Source organism: Vombatus ursinus, unplaced genomic scaffold (assembly GCF_900497805.2).
Source record: "Vombatus ursinus unplaced genomic scaffold, bare-nosed wombat genome assembly UNPS02014830.1, whole genome shotgun sequence".
Taxonomy (NCBI): domain Eukaryota; kingdom Metazoa; phylum Chordata; class Mammalia; order Diprotodontia; family Vombatidae; genus Vombatus; species Vombatus ursinus.
The window spans coordinates 8,565,987-8,586,655 of NW_020954608.1; the positions used below are offsets into that span (position 1 = coordinate 8,565,987).

General features: G+C 37.2%; 1 protein-coding gene and 1 pseudogene across 6 annotated transcripts in view; both read left to right on the forward strand.

The window, feature by feature from the left end:
- The window catches only part of LAMB4 (laminin subunit beta 4), a 155,658-nt gene that overhangs the window by 109,855 nt on the left and 25,134 nt on the right, over positions 1 to 20,669 (forward strand). For 5 of the 6 annotated variants that reach the window (XM_027838868.1, XM_027838867.1, XM_027838871.1 and 2 more), the window contains 3 exons: positions 4,424 to 4,584; positions 7,352 to 7,554; positions 8,438 to 8,641. In XM_027838868.1, the coding sequence (XP_027694669.1) occupies positions 4,424 to 4,584; positions 7,352 to 7,554; positions 8,438 to 8,641 (568 nt within the window). The remainder of the gene's footprint in view (positions 1 to 4,423; positions 4,585 to 7,351; positions 7,555 to 8,437; positions 8,642 to 20,669) is intronic. The other variant, XM_027838872.1, reaches the window with a different exon arrangement.
- On the forward strand, positions 9,158 to 9,857 carry LOC114025425 (annotated as a pseudogene).

The window sequence follows — 20,669 nt, forward strand, 5'->3', positions numbered from 1 at the left end:
CAATTCAACAAACTATTATTACCTGTGACATACCAGGCACTGTGCTAGGTCCTGGTGAAGCATAAACAAAATGGAAACAGACCCTCCTCTCAAGAACTTTGGGGGAGAAGAAAGAAGAGAGAAAAGGAAGGAAAGGGAAAAAACATACACTGATAAGAAAATATGAAATATACAAAATAAACACAACCAAATTTCAGAGAGGAGTTCTAACATCTGGGAGCATCAGGAAAGGCATCTCATAGAAGGTGGCATTTCAGCTGATCCTTGAAAGGAGCTAGCATTTCTAAGAGGCAGAGGAATTCCACATATGGGGGGCAGCCTTTGCAAAGGCATGGAGACAAGAGATCCCATTCCTGTCCTTCCTGCTTTGTCCTCCCTCAATATATCTGCTAGTTCACATACTCCTTTCGAATCAGGTGCTATCCCCTCCGTGAAGGCTTCCCTAATCCCCACAACTGAAAATGACTGGATCTCAGAATTCACATCAAAAGATGTCTAGTCTAGACCAGAAGTGTCAAACACATGGCCCACAACACTTCCAAAGGTGGCCCAAAACAGATTAAAATGTAGTCCCTACCAGATTTTAATGTTGTTGTTGTTAATATTGTTGTTATTGTTGTTCAGTCATTTCAACTGTGTCCGACTCTTCATGATCCCATTTGGGATTTTCTTGGCAAAGATACTGGAGTGGTTTGCCATTTCCTTCTCCAGATCATTTTACAGATGGGGAAACTGAGGCAAACAAAGTTAAGTGACTTGCCCAGGGTCACAAAGCTAGTAAGTGCCTGAGGCTGGATTTGAACTCAAATAGACCTTCCTGACTTCAGGCCTAGTACTCTATCCATTGCACCACCGGGCTGCCCTTATTTTAATAGACCGATGGTTAAATAAAAAAAAAAAATTTAAAAAGAAAAAGAAATACATACACGTGGTTTTCTAAGTTAATATGCAGTCCATAGGGATCTTTATGTGTGGTATACTGGCCCTTCTTCCTATTTGAGTTTGATACTTTGCTTCAACTTGTCCGTAAAAATAGCAGGATGGCCTTTTTCATATAATTTGCTGACATCCAAATAAACCACATCTATGGAGATGGCAAAATAGATCTACTATCGGAACTCCCCCTCTTCCCATTTATAATCACTGCTTTTCTTTTATCATATTTCATCTCATGTTTATTTTTTTAAACATATCATCTTGGGGAAGCTAGGTGGCACAGTGGATAGAGCACCGGCCCTGGAGTCAGGAGGACCTGAGTTCAAATGTAGCCTCAGACACTTGACACCCACTAACTGTGTGACCCTGGGCAAGTCACTTAACGCCATTGCCCAGCAAAATTCAAAAATAAAAATAAAAAATAAACATATCATCTCCCTGTGAGATTGTAAATTCCTTAAGGAAAAGACTGTAAGGTTGTTTTTTTTTTCATCTTTATATGCCCAGAACCTAGGATATTGTCTTGCACATAGCGTGCACCAAATGAATGCTTGCTGAATTGAACTGAATATAAATAGCAAATTGATAAGCATGTATTAATCACCTACTGTGTGCCATTCACTATGCCTTTGGGCTATTATAACCATACTCCAATAAAGGTTATTCAGTCTTTCTAAACTTTCCAATTTTGCCAAAAATCCATATATTACTAAGGTTACTTGAAATTCAGCATAAGAAGATTTGGAAATAGGGAAGAACCTTAAGGCCATTTAACCCAACATGTACATTTTACAGATCAGGAAATGGAGGCCCAATATTAATTGGGTCTGGCTCAGTCAGAGCCAGGATTCAAACTTGGATTCTCTTAATCCAAGTCTAGTCCTCTTTGTTGAACTGTTTCCCCTTGAAATTTGTCCAGCTAGTGTGTCTCAACATATAAGACTAAAGGGGCTTCAATTTCACAACCAAAACAATGTGTTATTATAGCAAAACATCCTCCTCTCCCAAAAGTTATTAGAAATTGAAGGATGATCCAAATAGATTTCCTGTTAAAATGTGAACGTGGACATTTAGAATCATTTTAATGAAAGACAACAGGAACTAGGAGTAGAGGGGAGATTGTAATTGACCTATACGCGAATACCCTACATTTAAATGTATATTTATATGCATCCCCTAAAAAGTAGCCTAAGATGAACACAACCCAGAGCAATTTTGAGCTAATGGGGGAGGGAAGAAGAGGTAGAGAAAAAAATGCTCCCTACAAAAACTGGTAGTAAAAGACAAACTTCTATTCAGTCATCTAAAGGAGAGGGTCTGGCAAAACCCTACAAGAAGGGCCTTACAGCAAGTGGGAAAGAAGAAAGGAGTAGGATCCAAGAGAGCAGACCTATTCTCCAGGCAGGAAAGGAAAGTATTCCTCCAGCGACCAAAAGAAATAGCTTGGATTCAGATTAGGAACTAGAAATCAGGATGACAATAATATTTTTCTAAGCCAAAAGTCAGGAAGACATAGAATCTGACAAAGAATATTCCTTTTTGCAAAAAGCTTGCTGTAAGAGAAAATGTTATATAGTGGGCAGAGTGATGGTCTTTGAGAAGACAGCATCTGGGTTCAAACCCTGCCTCTGATATGTGCGAGCTCTCTGACCTTAAGCAAGTCTCTCTCGGTTTCAGTTTTCTCATCTACAAAATGGATATTACAATACTTGCATTAACATGTTTATAGTGAGGAAAGCATTTGTAACCTAAAAAGTACTACAAAGATGTGAATTTTCTTTATCATTAGTAAGACAGTTCTCACTTTAGGTAAATTTGCAAATTTGACTTTAAAGAATTTTCAAAGAAATCAACATTCCAGGAAAAAAAAACATCTATGTTAACTTTACTGTGCAGTAGAGTACTGTGCTATTTCTCTCGCTCCTGCCCCTCTGCTTGTCCTTCCCTGGCCTCCCTCCATACCCCCACCCCCACCCCACCAAAAAAAAAATTAAAACCCTCCAAGTGAAAGCAGAACTGAGGCAAAGAGACTGGCAGCCAATTGGGGACTTTGCTTGAGACCTCCAGTACCCCTTGCCACGTGCCCACACGTCTGCCCCTGCAATTCAGTTCTCTGTCCAAGCTCAGATACCATGTGTCTATCCCCACCTGGCTTGTCACCAGTCCTTTCCTGTCTGTGTCCATGTCTGGTTGGCCTGGCCCAGTGTATTCTTCCTCCTGCTCTAGCTTCTCTGTCCCCAGTCCCCTCCCTCCACAGGTATAGACCTCCTTCCTGCCTCCCTCCCTCCCTTCCCACATCCTCAGGCAAATTCAGGGTCTGCAGACAGGTACACTTATATAAAACAAGAACTGTCTCTAGTTAATCTTTCTCCAGAGCTATTACTTAGAAACCAAGCTGACTGATAGACATTTGACCTCCTCTCCTTTCTTCTGCCAGTTGTTTGGTGGTGGTTCAAATGTGCACTAGCCCCATTACTTAGCACACAGTATGTCTTTAATACATGCTTTGTATTCATTCAATAGTAGGCCTCTGAGACTGAATGGACCACAAAGGGTCGGGATGATCCATTAACTGAAGTATCAGTCACCAAATAATAAAAAGTAAGGTAACACAATAATCCTAATAGCAAACATTTATATAAGGCTATACCTTTTACAAATGGGTTGTATATTTTTAAATAATCCTCATTTTAACAATGAGAAAACTGAGGCTCAGCTAGGTCAAGTGACTTGTACCAGGTCAAAGAGCTAGTGAGTTTTTAGTACCCAAGTCCTCAAACTATAAATCTAATGCTTCCAATCAAGAGATGTTGGACAAGTCATTTCGCCAGCCTGGGCTTCATGTTCCTCATCTATAAAATGATGGCTTCCAAGGATCCTTCCTGCCCAAGATCCATGGTCTTTTGTACCCATCGGTACAAATTTCGTATTAGCTAAGAAGATATATCCATACAGAGCAAGTCCCTGAAGTCTTAGTGCAGTCTTAAACTTTCGCACTGAGACTTTTACAACACCCAATACCTTTTACATACGTTGATAGACAGATAAACAGACATAAAGACAGACAGACAGGTAGGTAGATTAGATAGCTATATTAGATGGGTTAGATGGATAGACAGACACATAGAGATGATGACAGAGAGAGCAATGGGGCATAATAGAAAGAGTTCTAGATTTAAATTCTAAGGAACTGCATTTGAATCCTTACTACTTAAAAACTATCTGACTTTGGGCATTTGGCTTCACCACTCTGGGTCTCAGGTTCCTCATCAGTACAATGAAAGGGTGGGACTAGATAATTTCTTAGTCTCCTTTCAGCTCTAAATCTTTGATCCTATGAATTGTTTTGTAGCTCCTGTCTCCCTAAGGTGTCAAATGTATTGCAAGTTTGATGACAGAATGCATACAGTACTTTGACAACTGCAGGGAGCTATACAAATGTAAAGGATCTTTGTTAAAATCAAACAAATATGATATTCTTCTCTAGAATACAGGTTGAACAGATAGCCCAACAACTGAATAAAGCGTATGATTTCCAAGACCTGAATGGAACTGTGATGGGCATTGGGAAAGAAGTGGACAATCTACTCAAAGACCTGCAGAAGAAAGTGCACTTGTCCTCCCATGTCGGCGATTCCAGCATCAGGGGTAAGAAACCAAATGCATTTCAATCATCTGGTGAACTTCCCTCTTGGCAGCTGATGAAATACCCGTTGCATTCCATGAGTTACTTATAGTGTGCTATTGCCATAGTGCCTAAGCGCTTTAGAAAGCAAAACCACACCCCTTAAAAGTATTATTTGCACATGAATGTTTCAGCTTTTTTTAACGTTTCTGGGATCCTAGACTATTCTTTCTTTAAATGAAGAACTACAGCCAACAATGTGTAACCTAAACATACACCAGAGGTTAACTGAAGTGGTATCTAATTATAAACCCATGAGGGGTCTGGGATAAGGAAGAACCCCAGAGTGAGTGGGCCTAGTGCAGCCGTGGGGAAATAACAGAAACAGCTCTTAGCCATATTCTCATCTTGGCAAGGTACATTCTCATCCCTTCCTTAACACTAATAACTAAGTTCCTATGAACTTTGGATAAGAGAGAGTATGAGAGCTTGGCAAGATCCCTGTTTTATTACTCACCAAAAAACAGTAAGTAAATTTAAATTCTCCTAAGACACTGGGAAGATTCAGTCACTTGTAGAGATTAAGTCCAGGTCTAGGTAATCTGAACTTAATAAGTTTTGGAGTAGAGAGGAGAGGACAAAATTCTTGGATTCCCAGCTTCCTAAAACCTAGAATCATAATTTATAGCTTATATAAGAATTTAGGTAACTATTATTAGTAATATTCATAATAGTGCACTAAAAAACTGCATAACATAACAAAGAGAACTGGCCTCAAAGCGAAGAAGACCTGGGTTCAAATCATCCCTTTGACATATACTGACTGTGTAACTTTGGACAAGTTACTTGAACTCTCAATTCCCCAGGAAACCCTCTAAGATTGCAAATTGCATAGAAAGTACTAACCTGCCTTGGTAGAGAGTTTTTCCTCACCTGGGAGTTCCCTCTACAAACTGAATCAGAGGTCTACTCCCTTTTTGTACCAGTGTATATTTGAGGCAATACTTTATGGTTACAAAGTTCTTTTCCCTTTTCATTTACATGATCTCATTTGAGCCTTACAAAAATCCTGTGAGTCAGATAGTACAAATATGATCCTTATTTTATTAAGGACTAGCAATCAGAGAGGCTAAGTGTCTAACCCGAAATCATACAGTTAATAAGCAACAAAGTCAGGAACCCAAACCCTTTTGCTTTCTGTCCAAGTTCATTTGGTTTTTCATTAGGCCACACTGCCAAATCTTTGTATTGCTATATTAAATATGATGACTTATAATTTTACATATATGAATCACATACGTGTATGTATATATAAACATACATATGTGTGCATATTCGCACCCATAAAAACCACACTGAACATGTGATTTCATAAATATAATGAACTCTAAGTGAGGAACTCTTCCCACCGAGGTAAATTATTACAGCATCTACACTTTACACCTTTAGAGAGTTACATGAGGTCAATGAGAGCTTAATTATGATCAAAGGTAGGATTTAAACCTAGGTTTTCTTGGGGCCATCTCACTATCCACTACACCACATTGCCTCTCATTTTATATAATTATTCACTATTTAATTATTCATGATATAATTATATCATTCATTATTCAACATCAATAAGAGCAGAAAGAGACTTCAAAATTCCTTAGGACCCAAATGCTCTTGGGACTCAAATTGATTTAATTGTAATGTCTGCTACTGTCACAGTCAAAATAATAGGATCTAGCAAAGGAAGAAATCATAGTCATAGTTACATCTGCAGACCAGGAATTCTTGCATTGCCAATGACAAGGAGACATGGTGGAGAGGGGTGCAAAAGGTGGACATCCTTCTCTTCATTCAGATCTATCTCTTTCATAGTTTTTAATGGGGGGGAGGGGTAAGAAGACTTAGAACTTTTTGCACAACAGGAAAGAGACTTTGCAAAAATTAAACTATGGCATATGGCAGAGACCAAAAACATAACACAGATAAAAGCAGAAATGTGTATCTCTAAAGAGTGTTCAACCAATCAATCAATATGCAATGTAAAGGTAAAAGATAGAATAGAATAGAATATAACACATATAATATGTGTTCAAGGAGCATGAGGACATGGCCAGATTGCTTTCTTTCCTTCCATATATTTTCCTATAAGGTCCATAATACTGCTAGGCAAACTTGCTCTGAATAAGCAGGCAGTCTATAGCTCTACAGCTTTAAATGTAAATTCAAAGAGAATGAAAGAACCAATGTTGGGGGGGGGTGTTATTTGAAGAAGAAAGTAAACACATCATAGGACTATTGTCTTCAATTAATCAACCAACAAACATTTATTAAGATTTGGCACAGAGAAACAATACTAAACATGGAGTCACAGACTCTAGTTCATATCTCACCTCTGATGATTACTACTCTGTGACATTAGTTAAAGGTTAAAGTTATTTAACCTCTCTGGGACTCAGTTTGCTTATCTGTAAAATGAAAGGATTAGACCAAATGACTTTTAAGATCTCTGCCAGCTCTAAACCTATATGATGTGATCCTTTGTATACCTGGAGCTATACCAAGTTCTGGGGACACAAAAGCAAAAGTGAAAGAGCCCCTGCCCTCAGGGAGCTTACAATATAGGAATGTATGTATGGTAAGAGAGAAACAACTTATATAGGTATGTGCAAAATGGATTCGAGATAATTTGAGGGGAAGGCACTGGCTGCTGGGAGGGATCAAGATATAGATATATCTATATCTGATGTAGAACATGCTGTTCTCTCAACTATCTTTTCACAATAATTTACATTGATACAGATGCCTCGAAGATCAAGAAATATTATCAGATGTCATTATCTATGGAACAGAAAATTAATGAGACAACTCTTATCATGAAACATTCTGAAAATACCAGGAATGATTTGCTTACTATGATAGATGGACTAACCTCAAAAGCAGACTTCTCACTAGAAAAATTAAAACAGATTCAGACTCCAGATATCCAAAAATTGAATGAAAAGGTAAACAGAAAACATTGCATGTTAAAATTGTCCTGTGATTATCTTTTCATTACCTTCATTATCTCTTCAGTTTTTCTTCCCTCACATTTTGTTTTCCTTCTTGAAAGCCTCTCTAGCTGGTTATAGTGATGCACATCTGTAATCCCTGCCACTGTAGAAGCTAAGGCTGGTGGTTTGCTTGAGCTCTGGAGTTCTGAGCTGCAGTGGGCTAAGCCTATGGGGTGTCCACCCCAAGTCCAACACCAATATGGTTATTCTTTCCCTCACTCCCCAGGCTGCCCAAAGGAGAGACAAACCAGGCCAAGTCAGAAATGGAGCAGGTTGAAACTCCTGTGCCAATCACTAATGAGATCAGGTCCTTGAATGTGGCCACTGCACTTTCAGTCGAGGCTAGACTGACCCCCAATATCCAAAAAGGTGGTGGGGGTGGGGGGGCTTTCCTCAGGCAACATTTTCAAAATCCAAATGATAGAGATAGTACCTATTAATCTCCTGGTCTACTATTGTTTCTGAAACATCATGGGTGTTTTTTCATCACTTACACTAGAATGTATTACTATAAAATCTGGTAGCCCTGAAAATTTTAACTTTGTCTTACCCTAGTTAATATTTTTGTTTTTTACAAGTCAGCGAGAAACACAAAATACATTAGTTGATGTAATGCTCTTTAAATATGATCATAAAAAATTAAAGATACTTAGGTGCAATAAAATTTGGGACATCAGACCATGTGCAGTGATTGCTTTCAGGCAAATATTAACAATTGCTGTGCTCATTCATAATTTCATTAAATGGAATTTTTAATATGTCCTGTTTCAGCATCAAATTTCTGAGTTTTTGCAGTTCACACAAGGAGCTTCTTGACAACAAATTCTCTTTTTAGGTATGTGGAATACCAGGTAACTTGTCATGTCTTCTTGCGCCCTGTGGGGGAGCTTTGTGTAAAGATGCTGGCGGGCACAGAATTTGTGGAGGTCCAAGCTGTAATGGTTCTCTAGGCCTTTCAGGGGATGCTGTCAAGAAATCTGAGGAAACTGAGTCTATGATTAATAATCTGACCAACCAGCTACAAGTGTCAGAAAATCAGGTAATTAAATGCCATGTCTTTCCATCTTGCTTTAACAGTAAAATGATAATGTGACATTATTCAGAAAAAAAATAGGTAAATGAAAATAAAGCCATATAATGTTTCTGTTATTCAAAAACTAAATTTATCAAAGTTGAAAGAAATTGACTCTCAGGGGGTTGGCTGCGCTGTGTCATGGCAGCTCAGTAGCTGAGCAGCCACTGAAAAGGAAGGAACTGCATGTGTGTGTGTGTGTGTGTGTGTGTGTATGTGTATGTGCTCACACGTGTGAGTGTATGGAGAAGGCGGTGGGGATACCGAGTTTGAGTCCCAACTCCACTGACTCCATTTGCTATTCTCATCCCTTCTCCCCTTTCTAGTGGTGATTGGTGTAATCTTTTCCCTTTCGGTATCTCTTCATTCTTTTCCTAACCTTTTATTTTTATTTGAGGGTGGTTGGAAAGGGAAGGGAAAGAAAGAAAGAGAAAGGGGAAGGGAGGAGTGTGAGTAGTGGGAGAGGAGGAGGAGGACATGGAGATGAAAATGAAACAGAAGATTAACCTGGAGTTAAGGAACAGAGCTCCCGAGGAGGTGACACAGTTAGTCCTGGATAACTGTCATTCTGTCAACGGGGAAATTGAAGGTCTCAATGATACTTTCAAAGAATTAGAATTTCTGAGCATGGTCAATATGGCACTCACCTCGCTGGCTGGGCTTCTCAGCTTGAATAAACTTTGGAAGTTGGAACTTAGTGATAATATTATTTCTGGGGGCCTGGAAGCCCTGGCAGAAAAATGCCCAAATCTCATCTACCTCAATCTGAGTGGCAACAAAATCAAAGACCTCAGCATAGTAGAAGCTCTGCAAAATCTTAAAAGCTTGAAAAGCCTTGACTTGCTTAATTGTGAGATCACATATCTGCAAAATTATAGAGAAAGTATTTTTGAACTGCTTCAACAAATTACCTATCTAGATGGATTTGATCAGGAAGATAATGAAGCACCAGATTCTGAAGAGGGGGAAGAAGATTGATGAAGAGAATGATGATGAAGATGAAGAAGAGGATGAAGCAGGTCCACCAGGAGGATATGAGGAAGAGGAGGAAGATGAAGATTAAGCAGGTTCAGATTTAGAGAGAGAAGAAGAGGAGGTGGGTCTCTCATACCTAATGAAGGAAGAAATTCAGGATGACGATAATGATGATGACTATATTGAAGAAGGAGGAGATGAAGAGGAAAAAGAATAAAGTATTCAAGGAGAAAAGAAGAAATGAGATATTGAAGATAAAGGAGAAGAAGATGGTTAAATGGACCAGACTCCATTATTCTACAGTTTGCAATAGAGTGATCTTGTCGATCTCTGTTTCTTTATGTACCATGCTGTCCCTACAGAAGATAGCATGTAACTTTTTATAAGAAAGGTGTGGTTTTTACTATTTTTGCCTTTTTATCATTCCAAATAAGATTTGTTACCTTGTTAGTGATCACATACAGTATATAGAAAAAAAATCAGTCCTATGCAATGATTGACCCCATTATCAAATTCCCTAGCAATTCATTTAAAATCTTAATTTTCTTATTCAGGCTCAATGTTTTGGTCATAATTAGTTCACAATTAAAATATGGCAGGTTTTCTACGGTATACTATGGCGCATTTCATTCATAAGCTTTTCAAGTTATTTATAAACTAGTTGAAATCAAAGTTGCTGTTATATGCTGTAATATGAGAAGTCAACAGTCTCTCTTTGAGATGAAAAAGTTGATTATATTCTTCAGAGCTAGCCAGAGGTCTAGTTAGAAGATAGTGGGTTTTTTGATGCTAACAGTTTTTTGTGTGGTTACATAATTAAATCAGAAGCAGAATGGTGAGGGTTCTGTTCAGAAATAGCATTTTTGTAGTTCATTGTTGGAGAGGCTGATGAAACCTGTCTCAAACCAGGTGGCTGTTTAGGTCTTTGTGTTTAAAAGAAAATATCGTGTTTTCCAAGTTCTGAGCATATATGTGAACCCTTTCTTTTTTAGGCTACAAGTCATGGCATGACAGGGTTCTTTAAGGTATTTAAGGGCTGTTTCCTTGCCCTTTCTGATTTCTATCCCACCAAATGGAAGACAGACTGCAAAAACTGTAGGCCCTTCCCTCAACTGCCTTTTCTTGCTTTGCTTGGATTTCTCATAGGCTACCCTTGAATGAGAGGATTGACTAAAATTGTCTCAAATACAGACATGATTATCCACATAACTTTGTTCAAAAGCCTCTGCTTACCCTGAATCTCTCCTGGTTGATATTGTGAATTAATTGTATCGGTGAAGTCGGAGGGGATTCCTTATATGTCAAATAGCTGTCTGTGAATGTTTAATGAAGCATTCTATCTATGGATAGATTTTACATTTAATGTCTGATTCCTGAATCACGATTTGCACACTGCAGACTGGAGATCTGCAAAGCATATTTTATTTTCCTGAATAGAACTTTAAATTACTCTTCCCATCAGTATGAAGCATAACCAACTTTTAAGACATCTGAATGGCATATATTAGGCAGTTGGCAAAAATATTTGAAACTAGATTGGTTTTCAGATAAAGATTTGTTTTAAAGTGGATATCCATAAAGAAAAGAATTTGGGGAAACTGTAATTGTATGTGTGCACCTGTGTGTGTTTTTTCCTATTAAGTTTCCATGTTTTATATGAATTCTAAATTTAAAAAAATAGAAAAATATATTCCCCACTTTTTATCATGGAGGCTCAATTTTCCAGACAATTGCTCTTTGTTGATCTTGACTATCTCAAGAATTTTCTTTCCGATAAGTTTTTAGTATTTGTAACTTAACTTTTTAAAAATCAGCACCAACAAATGGTGACCATGTCTCTTTGAACCGAAGTCATACTTCTCTACTGGGTCACATTTAAATTACTTAAGACAGTAGTATTTTTATCTTTTCTCCTTGGGGTTTAAAGAATGTGACTAGTAGCTTTGGGGTTCCTATAGGAGTATAATTACAGAGTTATCTGTAGAGAAACCAAATTAACAAAAAGCTTGACTGGTTAAGTGAAATCAAATTCTTGGGACAGAGTTGGTGGAGTGATGGGATGCTTGACTAATAGTTTACTCATTTTTAACAGCTGAAATGCAGCATTTTGGACACTTTGCATTCTTAAATTCCATATATTACTTTAGGCTTCCAAAATACCTGTTTTAAAATTAATCTACATTTTTAAAAAATCATCTTACTGTGCAATCAGAATTAGTATAGTTCTTTTATTTTAAAAGTTAATACCTAGAGCCTCTAAATAACTTCTAAAACTTACTTTGCTTGGTGGGTGGTATTTTCATGCAAATATGTAAGGGAAGGGTTTTATATTTTGGGGAGGCTTTTGTCCTATTAATGCTCTTTGTAAGGCCGTGTATATAGAGTGTGTTAAGTCGTCTAAGAATTTCTCTCCCAAAAAACTTTGAAGTTATTACTTTTATACAACCATGTTTTGAATAGAGCCATGACAGTGTTAAATTTTTTAAAAAAAAGTTGATTCTGCCTTCATGCAATTTACCTTCCAAAGGAAAATGGTTAACTATACATACAGATTATTTCAAGTAAACATCTCTAAATTGAGAAAAGGCAACAGTGATTTTGAAGTCGATATTCTCAAGAGTAAAAGATTAAACTTTTGATTTACTACCCATACTTTAGATTACAGGAGTGTGCATATTTCCTTTTTAGGCACTGTACCTGTATCATGCTTTCTTTCAGTCAGGCAACATATGGAAATTTACAAGAATCCTACCCCCTAAGGGGATATGACTCTAAGTCTCTCTAAGCAAAATAATAATAATAATAATAATCTTCCAGGAATTCAAGTGTTTATTAGAAACCTTATGAAATATACAAATTAAAAAAATGTTAAAAGGAATTTTGAATGAAAGTATCAACTTTTATATCGTTAGCCCATACTGCTATCACTTGATAAATTGCTTAACCTTTAAACCAGTTCAATTCAGTCAATATTTATTAAGTACTTGCTTTGTGCATGGCATTGCACTAGATTGGAGTGTTGGGAGATTAGGTAACTAATGTTCCCCCTCCCATTCTAGAGTTTATAATCTAGTCTACAGATATGATAGACACAAATGCGTGCGTGCGCGCACACACACACACACACACTCAAGCTATAGTACAAAGGATTTATTACAATTTAAGAAATAAATAATAAAATAATCCATGATGAGAACATACGAAAAGTATAAACAAAGTGCTGTGTGGGCTCCAAGGCACAGAGGTTTCATTTAGAAGGTGGCATTTGTACTAGGTTTTTGAGGTAGTGCCTGAATTTATTTTATTCCTCACTCTATTTATCTGAATTCTATACATTTTTCGAGTTCCAGACAAAGTTTTACCTCTCTGAAGCCTTCTCAGACACTCCAGACCAAAACGATCTCTTTCACTTGTATAGCTCACCTTATATTCTCAGTTTTTACTCTCTGAACTAAATTGTAAACTGCTTGAGAGTAGACTCCACCTTCAGTCATTTAATACTTACTTATATCTCACATTATATACTCAGTTTTCTTTGTATGCTTGCTCTTTCCCCACCTAGAGTGTAAGCATCTTGAGGAGCAGCTTTAATAATTTTTCTTAGCAGTTTTGCTTAGCACAATTTTTTTTTTTTTTTTGGTGAGGCAGTCAGGGTTAAGTAACTTGCCCAGGGTCACTCAGCTAGTTTCAAGTGTCTGATGTTGGACTTGAGCTCAGGTCCTCCTGACTCCAGGGCCAGCTGTGCCACCTAGCTGCCCCTGCTTAGCACAATTCTGAGGGACAATTCAGGGATTGAGTTAATTTTGGCTGATTTATTTGAAAAAATTTAAAAAATGCTAATCCAACTCCCAGAGTTTGTCAGAGTATATTATCTTTTAAATCAAAAATGTGGGCCATGTCCCTACACCAAGTGCAAAGAATATAAGTAGAACTCTCTGAATTGTGTACACAAGAACTTAATTTGGGTTCTTAGTTGCTCAGTATGCAAAATATTCTCAAAACTTTATGATATGGCCCAAGGGATACAGGCCTGCCATCTGTTCAATAAGATGGACCTGAATGTAACTAGTGAAATACTTTTATAGTGAATATGTATAAATATGGAGAGAATTAGATGTCTATCTGTATTTATCTCTCTATTATAGATATGTCCATCTATATATCTTTAAAGAAAGAAAAAAATGAAAGAAAGACAAAGAAAGAAAAAGAGAATGAAAGAAAGACTGGAGAGGGAGAGAGGGAAGAAGAAAGAGAAGAGAGAAGAGGTAAGGGAAAGCAGGGCAGAGGCAAAAGCAAGGGTGAGGGAGATTTGAGGATTCTCTCCATAACATGCAAATAAATACTGGCGACGTCTTAGTTACATATACATTTGTTAGCAGCATTCTTTGGGGAGATGTCGCACAAAGTGACCACTCAGGGCACCTTACATATGTGACCTCATTTGATCCTCCCAACAACCCTGAAAATACCATTATATTCTCATTTTACAGATGAGGAAACTGAGTCTGAGAGCAGTTAAGTGGCTTGCCCAATAAGCTAGTAAGTTTCTGAGCCAGGGGTTGAACTTGTTTTCCTGTCTCCTAATCTATCTAGCTATTCATTATGCCACCGAGCTGCCAATGATATGAGAAGCGGCTAAAGATGCCCTAGTCTAGATATATAAAAAATTCCAGGGCTGTTCCCTTGTCAGCAGGACAGCCTGGGAAGTTCTTTGATCTCCTGGTAGAGACCTGAACTATGTTTAGAATCCCCATCAAGCATAACCCTGTCTGACCTTTATCCTTTGCATATCCAAGTGAACCCAGAAATGTGGGACACTCCTGCTGCCCCCAGGACTGTGAGCTTTTGGAACAGCTGACTTACATGCTTCTTAATTACACATCCCATCTTCATTGGACTGTCCTCAAGGAACATACTACTAATCTCTACTAGAGGTATGATTGTACCATAACACAGTCCTTATAATATTTCTGACACCTGACCTTCTTTGGACAGTGTTTATAGACAAGTCTGTGGTTTCATGGATTATGTTAAAGGGATGTAAATATGGTACATGGCATATTGTACCAAAGGAGGTGTTAGGGCATGGAGTCCAGCAGCCAGTATTAGAAAAGTGCTAGATCTGACAACCCACTGTGCTGGCCTCTCCTCCCTTCCCTAGTTAGTATGTAAGGCTATAGGATACATATATCAATTACATAGGTATAATTTACATCTATATATTATATACATGTAGGAAGTAAGCAGGTATACAATGTATATGCAAGATATACATTTTATGTGTGAAGGATATACATTGAGGGGCAGCTGGGTGGTGCAGTGGGCTTGGAGTCAGGAAGATCTAAGTTCAAATTCAGTCTCAGATACCTACTAGCTGTGTTACCCTGAGCAAGTCATTTAACCCTATTTGCCTCAGTTCCTTGTCTATAAAATAGAGACACACTAGAGAAGGAAATGGCAAACCTCTCCAATATCTTTGCCAAGAAAGCCCCATGGATTTTTGTCACATAGAGTTGGACACAACTCAACAACAACAAAGATATAAATTTTATATATATATATATATATATATATACACACACACACACATATATATGTATATATGTATATAAGTGTAGGATGTACACTATATGTAGGATATACTATATGTGTGTGTATGTATGTATGTAAGATCTATCTGTCTATCTCTCTGGATGTTTACTCATATATTTGGATAGAGATATAAGACAGGTTTCAGAGATGACAGCAGCGGTAGTTGCAACTGATGGTCACCATTGAAGAAAGCCATCAATAGTCACTATAATCTGTCCCACAGAGCTACAAATGGCTCCCAAACTATCAATGGGAAGGGAAGTAAATAGGTATTTATTAAGCCCCTGCTATGTACCAGGTACTCTGATGACCACTTTACAGATATTACCTCATTTAATCTGCTACATAGATTATTTGAAAAAGCTGACATGCTACAAAAATGACCACCTGCTGTGCAGCCAGGCTTTTAATGTCTTAGTCTTTTGTCTGGAAGGAGTGTCACCAGCAGCATAGAATGAAAAGAAAGAGGCATGTGGTAGAGCAGGAAAAGCAATAATAATAATAATAATAAGCCTTCACATTTCAATAACACTTAACAGATGTTAAAGGCACATTCCTCACAACCCTTTGAAGTAGGTAGTGCAAGCATCCCATTTCACAGATGATGAAACAAACTAATGTGGAGAGAAGTCAAGTGGCTTGCCCAGGTTCATCCAGCTAGTAAATGTTATAGGACTCAAATTTAGTTTTTTTTGACACCAACTAATCAAGAAAGCTGCTGTCTTGGGCAAGTTAGTTGACCTCTCTGGACCTTGGTTTCATCATCTCTAAATGAAGGCTTAGACTAGATAATTCACCTCTGAACTCACTGAGTGCACTTCCAATATTCTATGATTCTCTAGAGCTGATCTTCCAACTTTGGATCTTAAAGAAAGCTATTAATTTGAACTGCCTTGGGCTATGCAGCATCACTTGCATTCTAGATTTACATTTCTTTGGAGGGTTTTGAAAAAGCCAAGTGAGAGAAAGATAATATGAGAGAAAGAGGACAATGGGAGACAGTAAGTGAATAATGACCATATTAATCAAAAGAATATCTAAGTATTGGACTTTAGGAAAGAGAGCTAAATTGGGAAGATTCCTCATTCAAATTGCCTAGAACCACCAGCGTACTGAGAAACCAGTGCCAAAGACGTCAGATTATCCATATATGTAAGGTGTATTGTAAACCTTAAAGAGCTTATGTAAGTGTTCATCATCATCATCATCACCATCATTATCATTATCATCATTATTCCACCTAGGATGGTTGCAGTAGAAAGAAACTTAGCAATACAGTCACATCAGTACCTTTTCTGTGGGGAGCCCTAGCCCATTGTTGTCCTATAGAAGGGAAGGAGAGGTGCTCCATATGTTCAATGAAAAGAAATGAGGACAAGAATTAGGAAGAACTTGTGTTTGAATCTATGTGATATGGGTGCAGCCTGTGAAGAAACTACTTCTACTCTGAACTTAGCATCAACTAGACAGGCATGTAATATCTTTATAGCCTCTTTTGAATGCCAAAGTAGAGATGAGGATAGAATTGGTCTTACTCAGCCCTGTGGTCAACTAACTGGATCAAAATAGTTAGGCAGTCATGAGATGAAGGAATGATGATTTTTTAATCCCAGTTGAGGAGAAAGACTTGGAATGGAGTGGGAGAATAGAATAGTTTTACAGTAAGAAGATTAGGCTCAAGAAAAAAACACTTCTAATCTTCCCAGAAAAGTGATGAAAAACATTAGAGTATCTGATTAATTGTTCTAGAAGTAAATAATTAAAACAGGCTAAAAAATTTTTCTCTAAACTATTGTTTGGCACACTTATCTCATTCCAAAACAAAAGACATTGAATTCCCCTAAGGTGTGTATCAAGAAAGAATGGCCTAAAAGACCTTATCAAAAAACATACATGACCTGAAAGGTAGGTGGGCTAGTCAAGAATGAGATATACCAGGATAACCTGAGTACATTTTAAAATCAGTACATTAGTATCTATCAATCAATAAATATTTAGGTGCCTACTATGTGCCAGGTACTATGCTAAGCACGAAGGATACAAAAAGAAGCAAAAAAAAAAAATGTTCGCCCTGAAGGAACTTACAGTCTAATGAAAAAGTTTACAATCTAATGGGCAGCTTACCAAAAAAAAATCAATCAATGAGTATTTACAAAATGATAGATGATGTAGTGGATAGACCACTGGACCTGGAATCAGGAAGATACTTTATAAAGTTCTTCTCAAACCTTAAAGTACTATATAAATGCTTCTTGTTGTTGTTGTTGTTTGTGCTAGACACTGTGTTAGGCACAGGTGATACAGAGTCAACAATGAAACAATCTTTGACTCCAGGATATGACATTCTATTCAGGGAAGCAAAAATAAGAAAAGGTCCTCCATTGTATCAGTTAGATCTTTGATACAGGATTTATGGAAGGACATCATCATCATCATCACTTATATAACCCTTTAAGGTTTTCAAAGTGCTTCAAATATATTATCATTTGAATCTCACAAGAACCTTCTGAGGTAGGTGCTATTACGTCTATTTTACAAATGGGGAAACTGAGGCTATGAGAGGTTAAGTGACTTGTTCTGGGTCACAAAGCTAGTTAGTGTCCGGGCTCAGATTTGAGCTCAGATCTTCTTAACTCCAAAGCCAGAATTCTGTAAAGAATAAGAAGACATGAAAAGGTTGTCATCTGTATCAGAGAAGAGAGTAACTGCATCACAAAAAAACAGTTTCACCAAAGTACCAATATGTGAAAATAAGTGGCAAGATCACTATGTCCTCACAGACACCATTATTTGCAATAAATTAATGAAAAAAATAGAGAAGGAACACAATAACTTTCTGATGAAATGTATCTAAACCATTCAGAATGCCAAGGAATGAGTTTGGCCTTAGCTGTTGCATCACGAAAACATAATTTGGTGATTCAAGTTACTTTTTAGTAACCATTTCTAAACAATACATATGATGGAACTGATAATAATTTGGGGCCATTCTATTTTTCCCTCTAGTTTTATTTACAAAAGAACAATATTTAATGTCCTGGTTTTCTTTACTTTGATTCTTTAATGGATTAGTGATCTCCTTACACCAGTGGCCATCACAGACCATCCATCTCTTCTCATCCTATCCTAGTTTTGTCCATATCCTTCCCTAAACAATCCTTTAAAAACCTTTTTCCATTTCATGAGTACCAATGAAGCCCTCAGACTGTCTAGTTCTTATCCCTCCCTTTCCTTACATGACCAGCCCACATCCTTTTCTCAGTATACATTCCCAAAATGATGTCTTCTACACCACTCATTGTGAGTAAATCATTATGCGTTACAATTTACTTATACAACATGTGTCTTTGCATTGCCCTTAGAATCATTCATAATTTTGATGGTTCAGAGATCATGATATTCCATAATTTAAAGCTATATAGCATAACCCAGACAATATTGGTCTTAAAAAGGGAGGGGTGTGTGTGTGTGTGTGTGTGTGTGTGTGAGAGAGAGAGAGAGAGAGAGAGAGAGAGAGAGAGAGAGTCAGATTATTGAATATATTATGTAGTTTCCAAAACACAATCCAGTATGTTCTCCTTACTCAGTCTCAGTCCATAAGCCATCTCCAATGACTGTCCAAATGTATACAGACTGATGGTCTTACTCAGTGGTTTACAAACTGTGGTCCACCAAAATCCTTTCAGGGGGCCCACAGAGTCAAAACTATTTTCACATTAATAGTAAGGTATTATTTGCCCATTAAAATACACCTCCTTTTTCCAACTTCATATTTGTATAAGACTAGATTTTCTTCATATATTTTAACCAAGTCAATGTATCACAACAAATCGAACACAGAAGCTGATATGAGAATCAAGCTGTCTTTAATCAAGCTAGACCTCTAAAAGAATTGCCAAAAAAAAGTAAGACAACAGCACTCTTTTCACAATTTCTTTGTTTCAGAAAACAGTTGTTTTTCCTTTAAAATATAATCTCTGTTAACATAATAGGTTTATAGTTATTTTAAAGGAATAAATTTTTAAATGTTATCAGTTTTAATTTACAGTATGGCAAATATTAATATATATAACCCACATAAACTTAAGAGCTCCTTGGGGTCCTTAATAATTTTTTAGTTTAAAAGGCTCTTGAGACTAAAAAAGTTTGAGAACTACTAGTGTAACCCAATGGACTGACCACAACTCTATGTCATACATAGTCTGGGCAATAAAAAGCTCTTTATCCATTTGATTTTGCCTATGTAGTAAGGACAATTTCATCTGAGTGTCCAAGAACCTAACTGGGGATAACCTATAGTATTTCTGGGCTTGTTACAATCAACGCAAAGTCATCCACATATAGGAGCATCTGGAGAAACCCATTTCCTTTTCCAGCTGAACTCTGTTCAGGAGATCCTCCACAAAAATGATGAGTAACTGTGGCAAACATAAGCCTCCTTATTTTGAGTCTCCTTTTATATTGATCTAAGGATCACTGAATGAGGATATCTTGGTTGTTTAATTTATTAAGGATTCTTTTATGATCTTATCAAAAGCATGGGAGACCACTTGTTAACCTTTGGGATTGATTTTATATAATCAACAAATAATGGGGTCTTAGATTTGCCGAACTTTTGAGTCACTCATGTGACTGTGAAAATCTTCTGTAGAAAATAACTTACAGGGCAGCTAGGTGGTACAGGGGATAGAGTACTGGTCCTGAAGTCAGGAGAACCTAAGTTCAAATCCAGCCTCAGACACATAACACACACTAGCTGTGTGACTCTGGGCAAGTCACTTAACCCCAATAGCCTTTAAAAAAAATAATAATAATTTACAAAAACCTGCTGTTCCCTCCTCCTATTTTCAAGGTGCCTGATTTTCAGAAAGATGTTATGGAGATAAGAAAGTAGAGGTGTGGATTCTCAGTTGCCTTTATTGATATGAATAGCACCGGTGCTTTTTTCCATTTATTTAATATCTTCCTTCTTTGAACGTTCTTGAAAATCGATCCCCAAGAACCTTCAAAATTGTGGTGCTTCCAGCCCAGATTGCTTCTGTTGCACATTTGGTCATATTAGCCCCTCTTCCTGATTTTATCTTCTTAAATACCATTTCCACTTTCTATCTAGAATACCTGATATTGGTAGTTCCACTCTAATCTATGAAAAGGATAAATCAATATAAAAACATTGGCAAATTTTTTCAGTTTTGTGTTTATTTATTCTCCATATGATTTTATCTATTAATGATTTTGAGGTGACCAGAATTTAGTAGAGTATCTCATAAAGCTCGTTGGAGGAATCTTTCCCTTACACATATACACACACTGCTTTTCTCTATTTTGTGATTATTTATAATCTTCCATTGCAAACTAAATGTTGAAAATTAATATTTAAAATCATAGTAGCTTTGCATTTTTCTTATTTTTATCTCAGTATGAACTT